This window comes from Thamnophis sirtalis, unplaced genomic scaffold (genome assembly GCF_051295495.1).
Source record: "Thamnophis sirtalis isolate CommonGarterSnake01/CBP01778 unplaced genomic scaffold, rThaSir2_p1.2 scaffold_9, whole genome shotgun sequence".
In the NCBI taxonomy this organism is placed as follows: domain Eukaryota; kingdom Metazoa; phylum Chordata; class Lepidosauria; order Squamata; family Natricidae; genus Thamnophis; species Thamnophis sirtalis.
The window spans coordinates 68,578,367-68,597,011 of record NW_028261389.1 but is presented as its reverse complement, the minus strand read 5'-3'; the positions used below and the strand labels follow the sequence as shown (position 1 = coordinate 68,597,011).

The window sequence follows — 18,645 nt, the reverse complement described above, 5'->3', positions numbered from 1 at the left end:
GCGAATGCTGGCTGGGGAATTCTGGGAGTTGAAGTCCAGACATCTTCAAGTTGCCAAGGTTGAGAAACACTGGCCTAGAGCACAAAAGACACAGAAAACAGCCAATACATCTAAGCATTATAAATGGAACATTAGCTTTATTTTTAAGTTGGTAAGATTACAAATTGCTTTAGATATTTTATACTGCAAATACAATTTAAAAGGATGGCCAGCATTCCTCCCATTATCTTTCTAATACATAAAATCCCTCCATGAAATAGACATCTTATAAATGTATAAAAGACAGATATGAATTAACTCTACAGGCATATATTAAAACAAGAAACTCAGGTAGTTACCCAGCAACAAACCCATATTAATAATTCTGTTTTTAAAAGTATGAAAAATAGCAGTGACCCAGCACTACCCTACACTTTAAATAGAAAAAAAAACAGCTTTTCATAGGCAACTTTAAGAATGCAAACGAAGTCAATGCCACCTCCAGGGTGAGTCGCAGACTGGTCAATGTCCAGCAATGACCATCTATGGAAATTCAGTGTCAGTTCTGCAGCTCAAGCAGCCACCAGGCAAAAGCTGCCATCAGGAGGCCCGGCCCCCATTTCTGGAATGCACAATTCAGGGGAATCCAAACAAGCTGTTTGTGGGGAGAATAAAAAAAATATGATTTAAGAATTGTTAAAAGTTACAAACGAAAGGGGAATGATAATCAGTACAGCATATTCTGTTTATGAGTTTTAGTGGAAGAGCATGTGGGAAGAAAAATTTAAATTTTTACGAGCCTACAAAAGCAGGAAGGTTCTTCCCTCAGGCCACAAAGCCTTCTAAATCAGTCTCACTTTTTAGATAATGGGATATAAAACTTTAATTTGGCTTTTGGGAATTTACACCTCCAACTATTACTGTATTTTTCAGAGTATAAGACGTACCAAAGTTTTGAAGAGGCAATTTTTAAAAAGAAGTAAGTAGGTAGATAAAGGGATAGAGAGGGAGAGAAAGAAATACAGTAGATAGGGAGGGAGGGAGAGAGAGAGTGTAGGTAGGTAGGTAGTTAGGTAGGGGGATAGAGAGAAATAGAGATAGGGAGAGAGAGAGAGTAGGTAGATTGGTAGGTAGAGGGATAGAGAAAGAAAAAGAGAGAAATACAGTAGATAGGTAGGGAGATAGAGAGTAGGTAGGTAGGTAGGTGGAAGGAGAGAGAGAGAGAGAAATACAGTGGGTATTTAGGGAGAGAGAGGGTAGGTAGGTAGGTAGATGTTTCCAGGTGTATTTTATCCATGTGCCCGAGAAGGAAATTGCTGACAATCTGCAGCACTTTAAGACTTTGTTTCTGCTGACACAGCACTTGATCAATGTAATTCTCATCAATCAGTTAAAGAGCTTTCCGAAAGGGGAGGGGGGAGTTTTTCCACTCTGCAAACCTCCCCAAAATGACCCGTTTTTTGCAAAAATGGGCCCCTTTTTTTTAAAAGGCATGAATAGCCGGGGGGGGGGGCTTGCAGAGTGCTCCAGGGGGGTGCCCCCCCAAAAACGAGCAAAAAACGGCCTATTTTTTTGCAAAAACGGGCGTGTTTTTTGTCAAAAAAAAATTGCATGCATAGCCTTATGGAGGCTTATAGAGTGCTCCTGGGAGCTGGGGGGAGGGCAAAATTGAGCAAAAAAAGGCCCGTATTTTTGCTCATTTCTGCCTTCCCCAGGAGCTCTCTGAAAGCCTCTATAAGGCTATGCATGGCCATTTTTGCAAAGGGGACGGGGTTTCGGGAGGCAAAAAATGCTGTATTCGGTGTATAAGACGCACCCAGATTTTCAGCCTCATTTTCAGGAAAAAAGGTGCGTCTTATATTCTGAAAAATACGGTATCTTATTACTAGACAACCCATGACACTGGGTCACCATTTCAAATATATTTTCTTACCAGATAACCTCAATATATTCAACAGTGGCTGAATTTCTCATGTATTTCAAAAGTTGTTTAAAATTCAGGGAGATAAGTTAGTCCTCGACTTACAACCTTTCATTTAGTGACCTTACAGCGTTGCAACGGCCCTGGGAAAAGTGACTACTGACCATTTTTCACACTTACAACCATCGCAGCATCCCCATGGTCACGAAATTTATATTTGGATGCTGGACAACTGACTCATATTTATGACCATCGCAATGTCCCGGGATCATGAGATCCCCTTCTGCAACCGCTTGACAAGCAAAGTCCATGGGGAAACCAGACTCACTTAACGACCGTGTGACTAATTTAACAGCTGCAGTGATTCAGTCAACAAATATGGCAAGAAAAGTCGTAAAATGGGGCCAAACTCACTTAACAAATTTCTCACTTAGCAATATAAATGTTGGCCTCAACTATGGTCATAAGTTGAGGACTACTGGTATTCAAAAGATGTATCTGTCTTGAAAGTCAAACATCAGGAGCTGACCGTAGCAAATGTTTTAAGCTATATTATGCCATAAATGCTTTATTATAATTTTATGTCATAAATATTTTGTAAAATTTGCCAAATTTCAATTCCACGGGAATCATGGGTCCCAGATTTTGGGTGCATTCTGTAAGTTAGCCCTTTTGAAGTACCTTGGTCCAAAACATTTTGTCCTAGAAAGCACCATTTCACCCATTTAAAAGGTAGGGACATTTTAGTAATGTATAGATTATCTAATTTATCTACTATCAACTGGAAGGCAGCGTGTTATCACCCAGAATATGGGAGGTTTTTGCACCTTCATCAACAGCTATCCATTTCTTTGCACACCAAGCAATGAAGAACAGAACAGAAACAGAATTATAAGAAACAAAAACTCTTTTGCTAATTTAGCTGTCTCACTGTTTAACAGTATAATTATGACTGCAATAATAAAAATAAATGAAATTTACCCAGACATAGTCAATAATCTTCTTTCTCCAGCTCTTGTCCAAAGAACTCCCAACGGTTTTCATATCCTTAAACCGAGTTTGGAAAACACAGGCCACTATTCTATTTAAAAGGAAACAAAACATTCATTATTAAAATATAATGGTTCTTATAAACAGAAAGCAAGCAATAAATAGCTTTTACTAAAACAAACATCTGGTGTGATAGCAAGGTCCTTTGTTGGTTTTCTGTTCTTTTCAATGAACTTTTTTTAAATGTCGATTGTTTATGGGGTTTTTTTATTTTATAATTTTGGGGAGTTTTGTATTTTAACTTTAATAAAATAAAAATATTTTTTTTAAAAAAGGGAACTAAGCACAGGCCCCTTTTTTCAATCTTGCACTCTGTTTTATTATTTGTGCCAAATATTTCAGGTTTTTGATAACAAGATATATTATAGCCCAAAACGCATGATTAAAAACAAAATACCAAATCTTCAAAGGAATGCTACATGAGGCAAAAATTGTTACACTAGCTCTCTTAATTTATTGTGATGCTGTTAATTATGGTGGCTCTATCATTTATTAAAAGTTTACTTCTGTCAGCACATTACATACTGTATGTGTAATAGGATGTAAATAGTGTCTAAATTAGATATCCTACTTTTCACAGACATGCCATACAAACATGCACTTGTGGCATCATGGTAAAAATGTGTCAAAATTCAGCAGTACTAGCCACAATTTTAAAAGGGAATGCTATGTGGAACTTAGGCCATCTAAGGTGTGTAAATTCTTTCCTTATCTTACCAAAACATTACTTTCATGTGAGATAGGCAATTGGGCATATATAGAATAGAATAGAATAGAACAGAACAGAATAGGAGTTGGAAGGGGCCTTGGAGGTCTTCTGGTCCAACCCCCTGCGTAGGCAGGAAACTCTACATCACTTCAGACAAATGGTTATCCAACATCTTAAAAACTTCCAGTGTTGGAGCATTCACAACTTCTGGCCAGAGTGTAGCAGAGTTTAATGTGTGGCTAAAGGAGTGGTGTAAAAGGGAAGGCTTTGGTTTTATTAATCATGATGTCTGCAGCTGGTCCAATGAAAAACTACAAAAGAGATGGTTTGCACCCACCCAAGAAAGGGACTGAGTTACTTGGCATTAAATTTACAGATTTTCTGGCTAAACATTTAAACTGACAGCGGGGACAGAGAATTAACTGATACAGAACATTTCTGTCCCCAGCAACCTAAAATTAATGATAAATATTTTTAAGTGTCAAGGTGCCTGTTGTTTGTAAATGCAAGATTGTTTTTTTTTTAAAAAGAGACCATTCAAAAATAATCTCCCATTCATATTCTAACTATATTCCTAAACACGTAAGAATTAGAATATTGAATATTACCTTTTAGCAAGTTGAAATAATGGATCCTTCAATTTTCCACTGTATCTGCTGTTACATTCATCTCCAATTACTGCAAGCTGGTGACCAACTTGGATTATAGATCTGAAAAATGAATACACATAAAGATCAAATACCCAAAAACCAATTTGAACAAAGCAGTGGTGTAATCCTCTGAAACCTACTGAGCACGTGCATGTGCGCCTGAGGCGCGCCCGTGCAGTGCTAAGAAAGGAACATTTTGAAGCCTTCCAAGTCTGCAAAGGTATTAGAGCAGTGGCGGAAGGCGGGGGGGAATCTGCTGTGCCTCACAATTTAGATTAGCTAGAAAGCAGGAAATCCAATGATTCTAGTTAATATAAATTTCACATCACAGCTGATTGTTGCCCAGCTGATCGTCGGAAATACCGGTTCATCCGAACCGGTAGTATTTTTTACTACCAGTTCGGGCGAACCGGTCCGAACCGATAGCATTTCAGCCCTGGAACAAAGGTATGGTGGGATATTTCCTGCTGAGGAGATCCAAGGATCAGTTTGCAGACCAAGCTGTAACAGTGTATTTAATTTTAAATTCTATTACAATCATCAACCAAAGATTTAATAGCAAAATCAATGGAATCTGGAGTCATGTTTTCTCTTATCGCTGGAGGTTTTCAAGTAGACTGGACAAGTATTTTCCTGGAATGGTGTTAGGCTCCTGCCTTAAGCAGGGGTTGGACTAGAAGACCTCTGAGGCCCCTTCCAGCCCTATGATTCTATGTTCACACAGGAACAATGAGCAGCAAACACAGAAGCTTTCTGTGCTGTGGCTGCCCACGACAATAACTTCCTGCTACTCACCCTGGTGCTACCAGCCAATTGACATAGGCACCCAGAAATCAGGAGATGGTTCTGCTTTGTACTGTTTTGCCCAGTGTCTAGGATGGATGCCTTACAAACTGGGGTGCCTAGTCACCCAAAATATGCAATACCTGATATTCATTTCCACTTGCTCTGCAAAGTCTGTTATGAACACAGATCTTTTGGGCAGCTCCTCTTCCAGAACTGCATTCATGTCTTCAAAGGTGGAGAGAAGAAAGTGCCTAGAGATCTGTCCTGTCTGAGCCATAGTTACATCTGCCTGAAGAAAATACAAGAAAATCAAAATAAGTATGTTCATCTTGTCTGAAATGTTATAGGGCAGTGATGTCTAACATTTTCGTCGCTGGGTACCAAAAGTGTGCGTGTGCATGCACCCATAGTGCAATATATGCACCCTGCACATGACTCCCTGCATTTCCCCACCCCTGCACATGCGTGCATCCCTCCTGCATGCGTGCCTCCCCCTGTGCATGTATGGCAGAGACCTGAAAACCGGCTGGCTAGTGGGAGGCACATGCATGATGGAATTCAGCTGGGGCGACGGCTCTGCACACCTGCAGAGAGGGCTGTGTATGCCACTGTGGCATGTGTGCCATAGATTTGCCATTACGGGTATAGGGTTCCTTCCCTGAGGAGGAGTCCTCCAAGGTTCCTATCCTATCCTTTTTGTTTCCTTCTATTCTATTCTATTCTATTCTATTAACAATATTCCTGTTTCTACTACCCTCTGTAGTAGAAATAGGGGAAAAACAATTGACAAGTGCTGATTTATTTTCATTGCTTATTTTCAAGTTTCAAGTTTATTAGAATTTGTATGCCGCCCACTCCCATAGGGACTCTGGGCGGCTAACAACAGACAAGAAACATTTAATTTTAAAAAATAGAGATAAAAAAAATAAAAATACAGTATTAAAATTCATGTCACCCATTCCATCTAAGCGGGGCTGGATATCAATCAACAGCCCCAGGCCTGCCGGAACAGCCAGGTCTTGACGGCTTTACGGAAGGCTGGGAGAGTGGTAAGGGTCCGGATCTCTGCGGGTAGATCGTTCCACAGGGCCGGCGCAGCAACAGAGAAGGCCCTCCCCCGGGGAGCTGCCAGCCGGCATTGTCCGGTTGACGGCACCCGGAGGAGGCCCAACCTGTGCGATCTTGTTGGTCGTTGGGAGGTAAGTGGCAGGAGGCAGTCTCTCAGGTAGCCAGGTCCCAAACCATGAAGGGCTTTAAAAGTAACGACTAGCACCTTGAAGTGCGTCCGGAGACCAGTAGGAAGCCAGTGCAGCTCGCGGAGGATAGGTGTAATATGGGTGTATCTAGATACACCCCATATCGCTCGCGTGGCTGCGTTCTGGACCAACTGTAGTCTTCGAACACTCTTCAGGGGCAGCCCCACGTAGAGCGTGTTACAGTAATCCAGTCTTGAGATGACAAGGGCATGAGTGACTAATTTTCATTGCTTAGCTACAGAACTGAATTATATATATATATATATATAGCAATAGCAGTTAGACTTATATACCGCTTCATAGGGCTTTCAGCCCTCTCTAAGCGGTTTACAGAGTCAGCATATTGCCCCCAACAACAATCCGGGTCCTCATTTTACCCACCTCGGAAGGATGGAAGGCTGAGTCAACCCTCAGCCGGTGAGATTTGAACAGCCGAACTGCAGAACTGCAGTCAGCTGAAGTAGCCTGCAGTGCTGCATTTAACCACTGCGCCACCTCGGCACCATATGTATGTATGTATGTATATATGTATATATGTATATATGTATATATGTATATATGTATATATGTATATATGTATATATGTATATATGTATATATATATGTGTCTGTGTGTGTTGCAATTTGTGTTGATAAATAAATTTATTGCACAAATTGCAATATCAGCACAAATTGCAACACAAATGTAACAAAGGCAACAGTAAAAAAAAATGGCTTTCTGTCTGGATGGTCTCTTGTGATGAGCCGATAGACAGAGAAAGGAAGCAATATGCTTCCTCCCATATTTGGGCATACCAGGGGTTGTGACACAAAATACATACATACATACATACATACATACATACATACATACATACATACATACATGTTTCTTGTGAAACAAATGAAAGAAATGTAAAGCTAGCACTTTATTTTATAAAGTAAAATAATAAAATATAGCCACAACAAAGTCATGGACTGGCTTCACTTAAATAATATTCTTTTCCTTTTGCTTTTGTGATAAGTTAGGTTGGTGGGCCAAGATGATAGAATATTTTATAATGTGGAGTGAAAACAATAAGGTTCAAGAGCACAAATCTTCCAGAGTTTTACTGCATTTCAAGAAGCAATAAATAAAATATCAAATAGGTATACTTATGTAATCATTACATTCACATATAACATTAAAAGGCAAAAAGCTATCTATCTCATGGGTAAAGCAAGCAACTAAATCTTCCACAGGTAAGCTTGCCAGGCTGTCTGGACACACAATCATGGCTAGGTTCCTTTAAATAATAAAACAGGCTACTCAAGAAATATGTATATATGTTACCCTGAAGTGTAAATAATTATTTTAAAATGATACTGTCACACCTTTGCAAATACTAAACTTACTTTGTATTGGAAAGAAATCATTATTTTCTCAATCATATCAGTAAAAAACCCCTATTTTCTGTTGCTTATTTCCCAGAATATTTCCCAACTTGTCTTCTCATCCCTCCCGTGTGTTATTTCCTGTGACAATGCCAAAGTTAGTGACCTTGAGTCATTGTTTATATTTCAAACAATTCCTAACAAAGATTGAATTTAACTTTAAAACACATTTTCCCCTGCAATGAACATTTATGCATTTCCAACAGCCCATTCTCCTATGGTAGTTTTTTTCTCCTACTCCTAATTTTTGCAATGCAAATCGTCTTGGCTACCGGATAAAGAAGAGGCATAAAATATGGAGCCTGGCCATGTGCGCCATTCAAATCTTTTTGATAGTCTTCAGAGCCTTTTGTCAACTGAATGGGGCCAAAAAATTGAGTGTGGAAAGTTTTAAAATGCAACATGAGTCTCAAAAACCACTTTGGACCCTCATTTTCCCTTTTAATACTTGTGAAACTGCCTGATAGACGGAATGGGACAATTGGTCACAGCCACGATTGTACTCACTTCACCCTGCCACCATACCGCTGCTGGGCCACCACAGCCATTCATTCTTCGCTGCCCCTCCTCTGGCGCTCCCCCCCCCCACATTCTTCACTCACATTCCTCCCACACAGCCTTGTCCCAGGTGATTTGCCCAGGGACATTTTTCCCCAGCCATTTCTCAGTGCAGGAGAATTAGCAGTGCAGGGGAAGGATACTGCAAAATCCCCATTCCCTTTCCAGTCCAGGGGAAGGATACTGCAAAATCTCCATTCCCTCTCCACTCCAGGGGAAGGATACTGCAAAATCTCCATTCCCTCTCCACTCCAGAAGGATACTGCAAAATCTCCATTCCCACCCCACTCCAGGGGAAGGATACTGCAAAATCTCCCTTCCCACCCCACTCCTGGGGGAAGGATACTGTAAAATCTCCATTCCCTTCCCACTCCAGGGGAAGGATACTGCAAAATCTCCATTCCCTCTCCACTCCAGAAGGATACTGCAAAATCTCCATTCCCACCCCACTCCAGGGGAAGGATACTGCAAAATCTCCATTCCCACCCCACTCCTGGGGGAAGGATACTGTAAAATCTCCATTCCCACCCCACTCCAGGGGAAGGATACTGCAAAATCTCCATTCCCACCCCACTCCTGGGGGAAGGATACTGCAAAATCTCCATTCCCACCCCACTCTGGGGCCAGCCAGAGGTGGCATTTGCCGGTTCTCTGAACTACTCAAATTTTCTGCTACCGGTTCTCCAGAACCTGTTGGATTTCACCCCTGTACCTTGATTTTAATTTAAATGAAAGCTTGGACATGATCAGTGAAGTAAAGACAAGGATAGAGAAACAGCATTCTTCAAAATGAAAAAGGTCTTCTGCAGTCACAACATAACCCTAAGACTGAAAATCAGGCTGGTCACATGTTACATCTTTTCTATTCTGCTCTAATGGAGTAGAGAGTTGGACTTTGACAGAAAACCACTTGATGAAACTAGAAGCATTTGAAATGTGGATTTACATTCAGCGGTTACGTATAAGCTGGGTTGACAAAATCACAAATGAGGTGGTGAAAAACCATCTAGGAAAGCCAAGGGAAATCATCAAAGCCATTAGAAAGCGAAAGTTAGAGTGTTTTGGACACGTGATGTGACACCCCCAAAAATACAGCATCCTTCACTTAATCCTCCAGGGAAAAACTGAAGGCAAACGAGGTCCAAGCAGAAGAAGAACATCGTGGCTTCAAAACCTAAGGGACTGATTTGGACAAAACTCAGCAGCACTTTTTCATGCGGCTGTTGACAAAAATAGACTGGCCAACATGATCGCCAACGTCCGACGATGGATATGGCACAAGAAGAAGACGACAGATGAGGCTGAATGAGAGACTTTCTTCACCTTGCTGGAAAATCTCCAGGCTCCTCCTCCAGTGTGGGGATGGAGTAGGGGCATGGGGAGGGAGAAAACGTGGAGAATTGGGATGGGAGGACTCTGTGCTCATGACCAAGAAACGGGTCTCAGGCAGGGGGCTGCGGGAACCTGTGGCAGGCAGGTATGGATGGGCCGGGAGTGGGAAGACACACAGCTATCGCTTTAATTGTCCCCATTGAAGCTCTTTCGCCCTTTGGAATTCCGCTTGAAGCAGCGGAGGTGTATGGAAAGAGGGTGAGTACCTGAAGCAGGTGAAAGACTTGGGACAGCGTAAGGGCAGGTGGGGTGATGGGTCCCCCAGGCTGTCTCTGCCGATTGCTGCAACTGGAGTTCTGAAGGGTGAAAGAGCTTAGAAAGTGTTTGGATTGTTCAGAGACCCCTTTTCTCCAGGACTCCCAAACCGTGGCCAGTCCTCTGACACATCCCCCCCCCCCCGCGTTCCCAGTGCCTCGTTGCTCTCACCCATCTTCTACAAGCCTGGGCAAGCCAGCAAGGCTTCGGGCAAGTGAACAAAGTCAGGAGGGGAGATGAAAGCCAGTAGCCCCCCAACTCACCCGGCCGGCAGCAATGGTGTAGGATGGCAAGGCATGCAGCGACCTAGATTTGGTGTCAGTTGTAGTCTTGGGGGTCCAAGGCTTGATTCAGTGGCAGGTGGGGTCACCGGGGAGGAAAGGCAGCTGCCAGCTGAGCCAGACAGATGTCTGTCTGCCTGCCTGCCTACCTCTGCTTGCAACTGTCCTAGCTGGCTGCTTTAATTGCACTCAGCCTTGTTGTGTCTTTACGCGCCATCCCAGTGGCTGCTGTTGGCTTTGGTTGCTTCCCCAGTGGCCAGCTTAGGAAGACCCTCCCCAGCTGGCAGGCAGAGAATGGGGGGGGCGCTGGAAGGTTTGCTTTGCTCCGTGGCTCAGCTGGTATTTTAGCGTGGGGGAGAGGAGAGAAGCTTCCGAGGGTAGGTGGTGAGGCTGACTGGCCGAGGGTAGGTGGTGAGGCTGACTGGCCGTGGGGAGGTGCTGCGCTGTGTGGTTTGGACTGGGGTGGGGTTGGGAGATCAGAGCAGGCTGGAGGAAACCAACCCTCAAGGGTTTTTTTAATTTAATTTCCACCCCTCCCCAGCAAGCGAGTCTCATTTTGCATTCACACAACAGACACTTCCCAATAAAGGCATTTGCACACCTTTCAAACCTGTTCACAAGTTCTTCTAAAAAAACAAAGAAGAGATAATGGCTCTCTATTTCTCATGCTGAAAAAGATCTGACGTCTCCTTTTCTTTACGTCTCCTTTTCTTTGATCTACAGTCCACGATAAAAAAATAAATCTCCCTCCAGAATATAAAATTAGGTATTTACATTTCAGACTGCGAAGTGAACACAAGGAAGAGAATCCAAATGGGAATACAAACAATGCCAAAAAAAGCCCCTCCCCCCCAAACCCTGGTAATTTGTGTCCTTTTATTTCTCTACAGGATATTCTTTGAAGTGGCTTGTCTGACTGGGACTTTATAACATCTAACTTATTTTAAGGTCTTTTGTTTTATGAGAACAAAGATGTAGAGAGCATGCAAACTGAACAGGTATTATGTTGATTTCCAAACTTCTTTAAAAAAAAAGAATACAAAAGCATAGAAAATCTGCTTTTGAAAATTGTGCAATGGCTTTGCAATCCTGTTTTCAGTGGAAAAAAAATACATTTAAGCTGGCAGGATAACGTTATATTTAAAAAGTCATGTTGCCAATCTCTCAGGTAACAAAAAATATATATAGCAGAAAAAGATGGGGCATGATTTACCCCCGTTGACTGGAAAACATATTGCAAAGTGAAGTGAAATTAGATGAGCCTTAGGGTGGAGGCATAATTCATAGGTGTTTTTCACATGACCACAGCTATTTTTCTTCCTGTTTTCCATCAACAGGTGCAATATAAACAGGGCAGCCTTCCTCAATGGCTCCCTGGGGCAGAATGCCCCTTTTGGCACCTGATGGGCCAAATGATCTCAAAATGGAGTCTCTCTACCTTTTTCCTTCCACTAGCACCAACCTCAGCAAAAGAACTATCTCTCTGTTAATCTAGTTAACTCTACAAAAATCTCTATTGGGAAAAAAAAAAGTTTTCTTTCCTCTGCTTTTGCGGGATGCAAACACGCAAGCACCTATCACAGCAGACATCCTATAAAAAGCATTTCCTTCTATGCTGGAGGAAAAGAGGAATGCAGTGTTTAAGATGGCACCTGTCAAACAGCCTGAAGCATTTTGGTTCGCCCAGCGATTGCATTAAAAGGGGACTTTTTAAAAAAATTTTTTAAAGGATCAACCTTCTCTAACCAAAAGTTTTCTTCCCTCAAAGGAATGAGTCAAGTCGATGTTGCAGATCCCTAGATTAATGTCTTACACAATATTTATATTCCTGCACCTGGGCATCTTATACGTGCGAACCTGGAAAGTCCTCCCCTCCCCATCACTAGGGTGGAGGCTCTTCGCAACCTGCACAAACCTCCACGGGTTGAAATTGTTCAGACGTAGGAAGGAAGGAAGGAAGGAAGGAAAGGTTAGGGTAGGGAAGGAAGGAAGAAAGGAAGGGAAAGTAAAGAAGGAAAGGGAAGGAAGGTAGGGGATGGAGGAAAAAAGGAAGGAAAAGGAAGGAAGGAAGAAAGGGATAGGGGAGGGAGGAAGAAAAGGAAAAGGAAGGAAGGAAGGAAGGAAGGGGTAGGTGAGGAAGTAAGAAAGGAAGAAAAGGAAGGGGTAGGGGAGGGAGGAAGGAAGGAAGGAAAAGGGAGGGAGGAAAAAGGGAATAGAAGAGGAAGGGAATGGGAAAGAAAGGAAAGAAAGGAGGAAGAAAGCAAGGAAAAGGAAGGAAGAAAGAAAGGGGTAGGGGAGGAAGAAAGGAAGGAAAAGGAAGGAAGGGGTAGGTGAGGAAGGAAGAAAGGAAGAAAAGGAAGGAGTAGGGGAGGGAGGAAGGAAGGAAGGAAAAGGGAGGGAGAGAGGGAGGAAAAGGGGGTAGAAGAGGAAGGGAATGGGAAAGAAAGAGAGGGAAGAAAGCAAGGGAGGAAAAGGGTAGAAGAGGGAGGAAAAGGAGGGAAAGAAAGATAGGAAAGAAAGGAGGAAGGAAGCAAGGGAGGGAGGGAGGAGGAAGGAATAAAGGGGGGGGAGGAAGGAGGGAGAGAGCGAGGAAGAGAAGGAAGGAAGAAAACAGAATCCTCAACTACTCCAGCGCTCCGTTTTCAGCCCCACCGACCCCCTCTGCGCCCCGCCGGGACTGCCTCCTCCCCAGGTTCCATCCAACCGGCAGCCGCGCGTCTCACCTGGGCCTCCTCTCCCCTCCACACCGCCGAGCGCCAGCCGTCCTGCAGCCGCGCCAGACGCAACGGAGGACTGGGAGAGGCCGACGGAAGCAGGCGACAACATCGTCGCTGAATCACGTTGCGGCGATTGAAAGCCAAGGAGGGAGGGCCAAGCGAAGCCGGGCGCGGGGTTTACCGCACGTCGCTTAGCCAGCGGCCGCCTCGCCCCGCTTGGCCCGGCCCTCCTACCCCGGTCCTTGCTGGGTGTCCCCGCCTGAGCCCAGGCTCTCCTTCAGTTTCTGGCTATGAAGCTCCATGTTCCCTTGGCGGATTATCTACCCCTGGATAAAAGAAAATGCCTCCTAGAGAAATAACTTTGTATTTTATTGCGTTATAATGCAAGACGTTAATAGTTTAGTTGTTTACAACAAACTAAGGTGGCCGAATATATTCTCTTACTACCAGGAAGACAAATGGCCTAAATTTCCTCCTATTACAGAATTTGCATGTAACAAAGTTCATTTTTGTACTTGCAGGATGCCTTAGCAAAAGAAGGATGAGAGATGCTTTATATAGTGTGCCAGCTTCACACACACACATACACACACACACACACACATGTACGCACGTACACATACGCACAGAACTCTATCCTTTGTCCTCCAAAAGCACAAGGAAGCAGACAGATTTGGCCAGCATAGTTTATTGCAAACAAACAAACTATTAACTTGTTGCATTATAACATAATAGAATTGTGGGAAGTTATCCAGCCCTCTCCCAGAAAAATGAAATATTGAAAAGGCAGAATATTTCTCTGGATGTGAAAAGAAAGAAACATGTTTTAAGAGACAGAATAGTTACCTGTAGCTTCCTGCCCATCCCCAGTTTGTCAATGGGCCATTGAGAGGGCCAGGCTAGCCACTTTACATAATAAAGACTTCTCCACTGCAGCCCCAGCCCGGGGGGGGGGGGGGGATGGGAGTAAAGACATGATAATGTTGGAACTTTACTCAACTGACCACAAGGCACCTGAGAACTCATCACAGCCTAGAGAGTAGCCCCTGCACAGCCCCATGGGAGTCTGACAATCAATCAGAATACATTTCTTACACAGGAACAGAAAACAGAGAGGTGGGACTAAACAGGGTATAAAAAGCCTAGCAAGCCCCTCCTTCAGCCCTTCTCTTCTTCTCCATCAACATTGAAACGTGATCACCTTTTCTGTTCAGGACTCAAGCCATGTGGCCCTGTCCAACAATAAACCATCTTTCCAAGCAGCCTCCATGTCTCCAGTATCTCCTTCCCCACTTGGAGCCGAACCCAGAAGGACATTTCTTTCATCAGAATGTTAGCCAGTAAGATGTTAGCCAGTAAGATGTGGGCATTTTGCTAGGAACAGCTAGCTCTGCCATGGGTAAAACGAGCACATCACAAAACGTGTGTGAAACAAAGATGAAAGACGTGGGCATTGTGGTCTAGTGCAGGTGCTGTGTCTTAGCTACAGGTATGAGGGGAGGGCAATGGCACATGAGGTATGCTCATAAAACAGGTAACAGGTAAGGGGAGTAGTGTATGCTATAGACCAGTGATGGCTAACCTTTTCCCCATCGCGTGCCAAAAGCCCAGGGGGGGGGGTGTTCGTGCACAGGCATGCCCACACCCATAATTCTATGTGGGCGACCACCCGCATGCATGCGTGCCGACCCCCGCCGTCGTCCTGCTTTTGCCGTGCGATGGATCCGTTTTTTGCCCTCCTCTTTGGAAGCTTCAGGGAAGCCTCCGGAAGGCGAAAAACAGCCGAAAATGAAGGCCGAATTCAGCTGGCCAGTGCTGCATGTGCGCTGGAGCTGACAGGGCAAAGGTTTGTGTGCCCTAACAAATGGCTCCGCGTGCCACCTGTGGCATGCGTGCTATAGGTTCGTCATCACGGCTATAGGCTAATGCCTCACACCTTCATGGTTAATGATTGGCTCAAGCTTTTGAATTAGAGATCTATAACAGAGTGACAAGGAATGGTCCCAATGTGGTAATCCACCATGTCAGCCTACTGATTTGCTATAAACCAGTTCCTGATCCACAAATGTCACTGCTGTCTATTGTAGCCTAGTTTGGAAATGAACGTCTTAACTTCTAATAGTATATTGTGGTGGGTTTTTTTCCCATCTGAGATCATTCACTGGAGTTCTTGTACTGTATTCTTAACCTTCTTTCTAATAAAGGCTATTAATCAGAAGTCTAAGCTTCTTGGGCTTGGGATCAACTGTTTCCTATCCAGATTACAAACAGGGAAAGTATGACATGCTAACCATGAAAAAACACACCCTAAAAAGTTATTCTAACCCAGGGGTGAAATGCTGCCGGTTCTGACAGGTTCTGGGGTAGCAGAAATATTGAGTAGTTCGGAGAACCAGCAAATACCACCTCTGGCTGGCCCCAGAGCAGGGTGGGCATGGAGATTTTGCAACATCCAGGGGATTTTGCCAATCCTTTCCCTGGAGTGGAGAGGGAATGGAGATTTTTCAGTATCCTTTCCCTGCCATGCCCACAGAACCGGTAGTAAAAAAAAAAATTGAATTTCACTACCGCTCTAACCCTAAACAACAGGTGGTTCCCCCATACAGTAATTCATAATTTACAAGCAATTGTGGCTTGTTCCATCCTGCATATAAAATGAAAACCAAATAAACAATAGAGAGAAAACCCCACTGTTATTTCTTTATAAAACATTTGATGTCTGGGGCATCAAATAAAAAAGATAATTTTTCCCAGAGGATTTTTCCAAGGCTGTGGATTTGCTTTAATTTTAAGTAACACCATTAACCATTCCCTTGTATTCGTATTCATTTCATGTATTCATAATCATGTTTATACTTGTACATGTTACCTAATTCCTGCTTGATGAAATAAGTAAAATGAAATAAAAATAAAATAAAATTATTATCTCAGTAATGCTTTCCGTGGCTTCCATTTCAACTCAGGTTGCCTCTGCTAATAACCATGTGGCATTCTGTAACTGGAAAGCCTTGTAGTAAAAAGATAAGTTTGGAATTCTAACCCCTTTTATTTTTTAAATATAACACTTCTTTTTACAAAGCCTCAAATCTTTTCCCAGAAAGTATAAAATCAATAAATATTATTGTTGTCGTCAAAAGTTTTAATGAAATTAAATGCACTGGCTAAGCGTGAAATAAAAATAATAATTAAGGGAGTACTGTTTTAGTGGCTGTAATTCATTCCAGCCATGATAACTTTACATTTACCCATTTCCTGATTTTCATTTTAAATATTTTATTACATGTGCAAAGTTCAATTTGCAAAGTGAAGATAATGCCAGGGCAGCCACTCCCCAAATAGCACATGCTTCCAGGATGCAGCCATGTGCCCTGCGAGGAGGTCAAGAGATGGAGCAGCCTGCTGTCCAGAATGGTATCTACAGTTAAAAGTTAAGTGACCGATTGGTGATGGGCAGGGGTGGGTTTCTCGCCCCGTTCCAACCGGTTCGGTTGGAACGAGGCCGGCGGCGTCCTCGCGCACGCGTGCGGCGCATGCATGCACGCGCGTGGCACACGCATGCGTACTAGCGTCTGTGCGATGCTCCAGCTGCTCCTGGAGGATCGCGCAGGCGCTGTATGCGTCCTGCGCATGCGTGGAAGCGCAGAATTCATCAAAACCAGGTAAGGAGCGGGCGCGGGGGGGGGGGGGGCTTCGCCGTTCCCGGAAGTTACTTACTTCCGGGTTCGGCGACCAACTGGTTTGCAGGGACCGCCGCGAACCGGTTGAAACCCACCCCTGGTGATGGGGGAAGAGAGGGTGGGACCCAATAGGGTTGGAAGCAGGCCTAAGACCTCTAGGGCAGGGATCACCAACCTTTCAGACCCCAGGGACCACTAAATTCATAATTTTAAATCCTGCAGAACACTAATATGATCTGCCTAATAACCGGATGGGCGTGGCTAGGTGGACATGTGACTGGGCGATAGAGCCGAGGTGGCGCAGTGGTTAGGGTGCAGTATTGCAGGCCACTTCAGCTGACTGTTATCTGCAGTTCAGCGGTTCTAATCTCACCGGCTCAAAGTTGACTCAGCCTTCCATCCTTCCGAGGTGGGTGAAATGAGGACCCAGACTGTGGGGGCGATATGCTGACTCTGTAAACTGCTTAGAGAGGGCTGAAAGACCTATGAAGCGGTATATAAGTCTAACTGCTATTGCTATTGCTATTGGGCGGGTGTGGTCAACTCGATGTCATTCATGTCAAAGGGCACCTCGCCAGTCTCTGCTCGCCCCTCCCCACCCAGCCACTCTTCACCTCCCTGCTTGGGCTCCTTAGGATCCCAACAGGAAGCAGTTGCTGGAGCTAAGCAGCCACCATGAGAAAGAGTTGGCAAAACAGCTGGCTCAGTTCAAATTGGATCTGACCGAGAATGATGCTCAACAGAAGCACCTCACTGAGGACTATGAGCATAGCCTTTGCAAGCACAGGGAAGACCTGTGGGAGTTCAAGGCCAGGTACTGACACCTGGAGGCTCAGTGGGCTGAGATGGTCAGCCAGTTCCAGGCCATGATGCAGTCCCACTGGAACAAGGCCTTCCAGCTCTTTGCCACCAGTGGCGCTTCCCTCCAGTCTTTGCCCAAAGCACTGCACCAGGAGGCTGAAGCAGACCCCAAGTCGGAATTTCTGCCCCCTTCCGACTCACACAAAAAGACACCAAAGGGGAGCCTCTCTGCAGCAACACAAATGTTCATTGCACGTATCTGGCCCAGGGGGCGTAGTTTGAGGACCCCTGATTTAATGCAATATAAAAAAGTAGTAAGATGTCACAGCTACACAACAAATAATTGCTACCTTTCATTATTCATATAGTTGGCAGTAAATAGAATTTAAAAAACAACAGATTTCTTGCCTACTATTCTAGTGCTGCTAGCATCTCTAATTCTATTTTGCTGTTGCTTTATTTCCATTAATTTTCAGTTTTGTTCCCATGATCTGAAAATTTATGTTTAGTGTAGACTAAATTAACAACTATCTTCTGACAATCCACTGCTTGAAATTATTACCTTTTTAAATGGAATTTTTATTTCAATATATAGCCTGAATCTTGTTCTTTGCGAGTTGATTCTAACTCTTGAATTTGATGAGAAAATTTACCATATATTCTGCATTTTTCTTTTTAAATAAGGAATATTCTTTAATGCAAACTCCTCTCATAGTAGCTTCCCCCCCCCCCCCAAATATAGTAATTGCTTAGCAGTGTTTCAATTGTCACTTGATGATAAGATTATGAGATGGCTTTTTAATTCTGTTCACTGCATCAGTTTTATCTAAATTGAATAGATTAAATTCCCTGTTTTGTATGTCCATCCTGTATAATGGGGCATGATCAAATAGGCCAACAAACCCAAAAGTGACTGAAATAACGGATAAATTTAAAGAATCAGAAATATATAATCTATTCCTAGAATATATCTTGGATTTTGGGGAATAATATGTATAATATATAGCTATTGAATTCATTTTCTTTCACATATCAATTAGAGAAAATGGAGTGAAAACCTCATTAATGAATTATGTTTTTGTCTGCAGAGTGCATTTTGGGACATATTTTTATCTAACAGCCTCTGCAATACAATTGAAGTCTCTACCTATAATATAACACCACTACATTTCGATAATTTAGAAAGGATAGAAATTTATG

The 18,645-nt window shown here is 43.4% G+C and overlaps 1 protein-coding gene across 1 annotated transcript; it reads right to left on the bottom strand.

Annotated features, from left to right (window-relative positions):
• Nucleotides 1-111: 111 nt before the first annotated feature.
• Nucleotides 112-13,097, bottom strand: LOC148044175 (uncharacterized). Its single transcript, XM_087722197.1, has 5 exons — nt 12,974-13,097; nt 5,236-5,384; nt 4,268-4,369; nt 2,882-2,981; nt 112-634 (listed from the first exon to the last, which is right to left on the bottom strand). The coding sequence occupies exons 2-5, from the start codon at nt 5,370-5,372 to the stop codon at nt 539-541; spliced, it is 435 nt and encodes a 144-aa protein (XP_087578323.1). The 5' UTR covers nt 5,373-5,384; nt 12,974-13,097; the 3' UTR covers nt 112-538.
• Between the last annotated feature and the right edge of the window lie 5,548 nt (nt 13,098-18,645).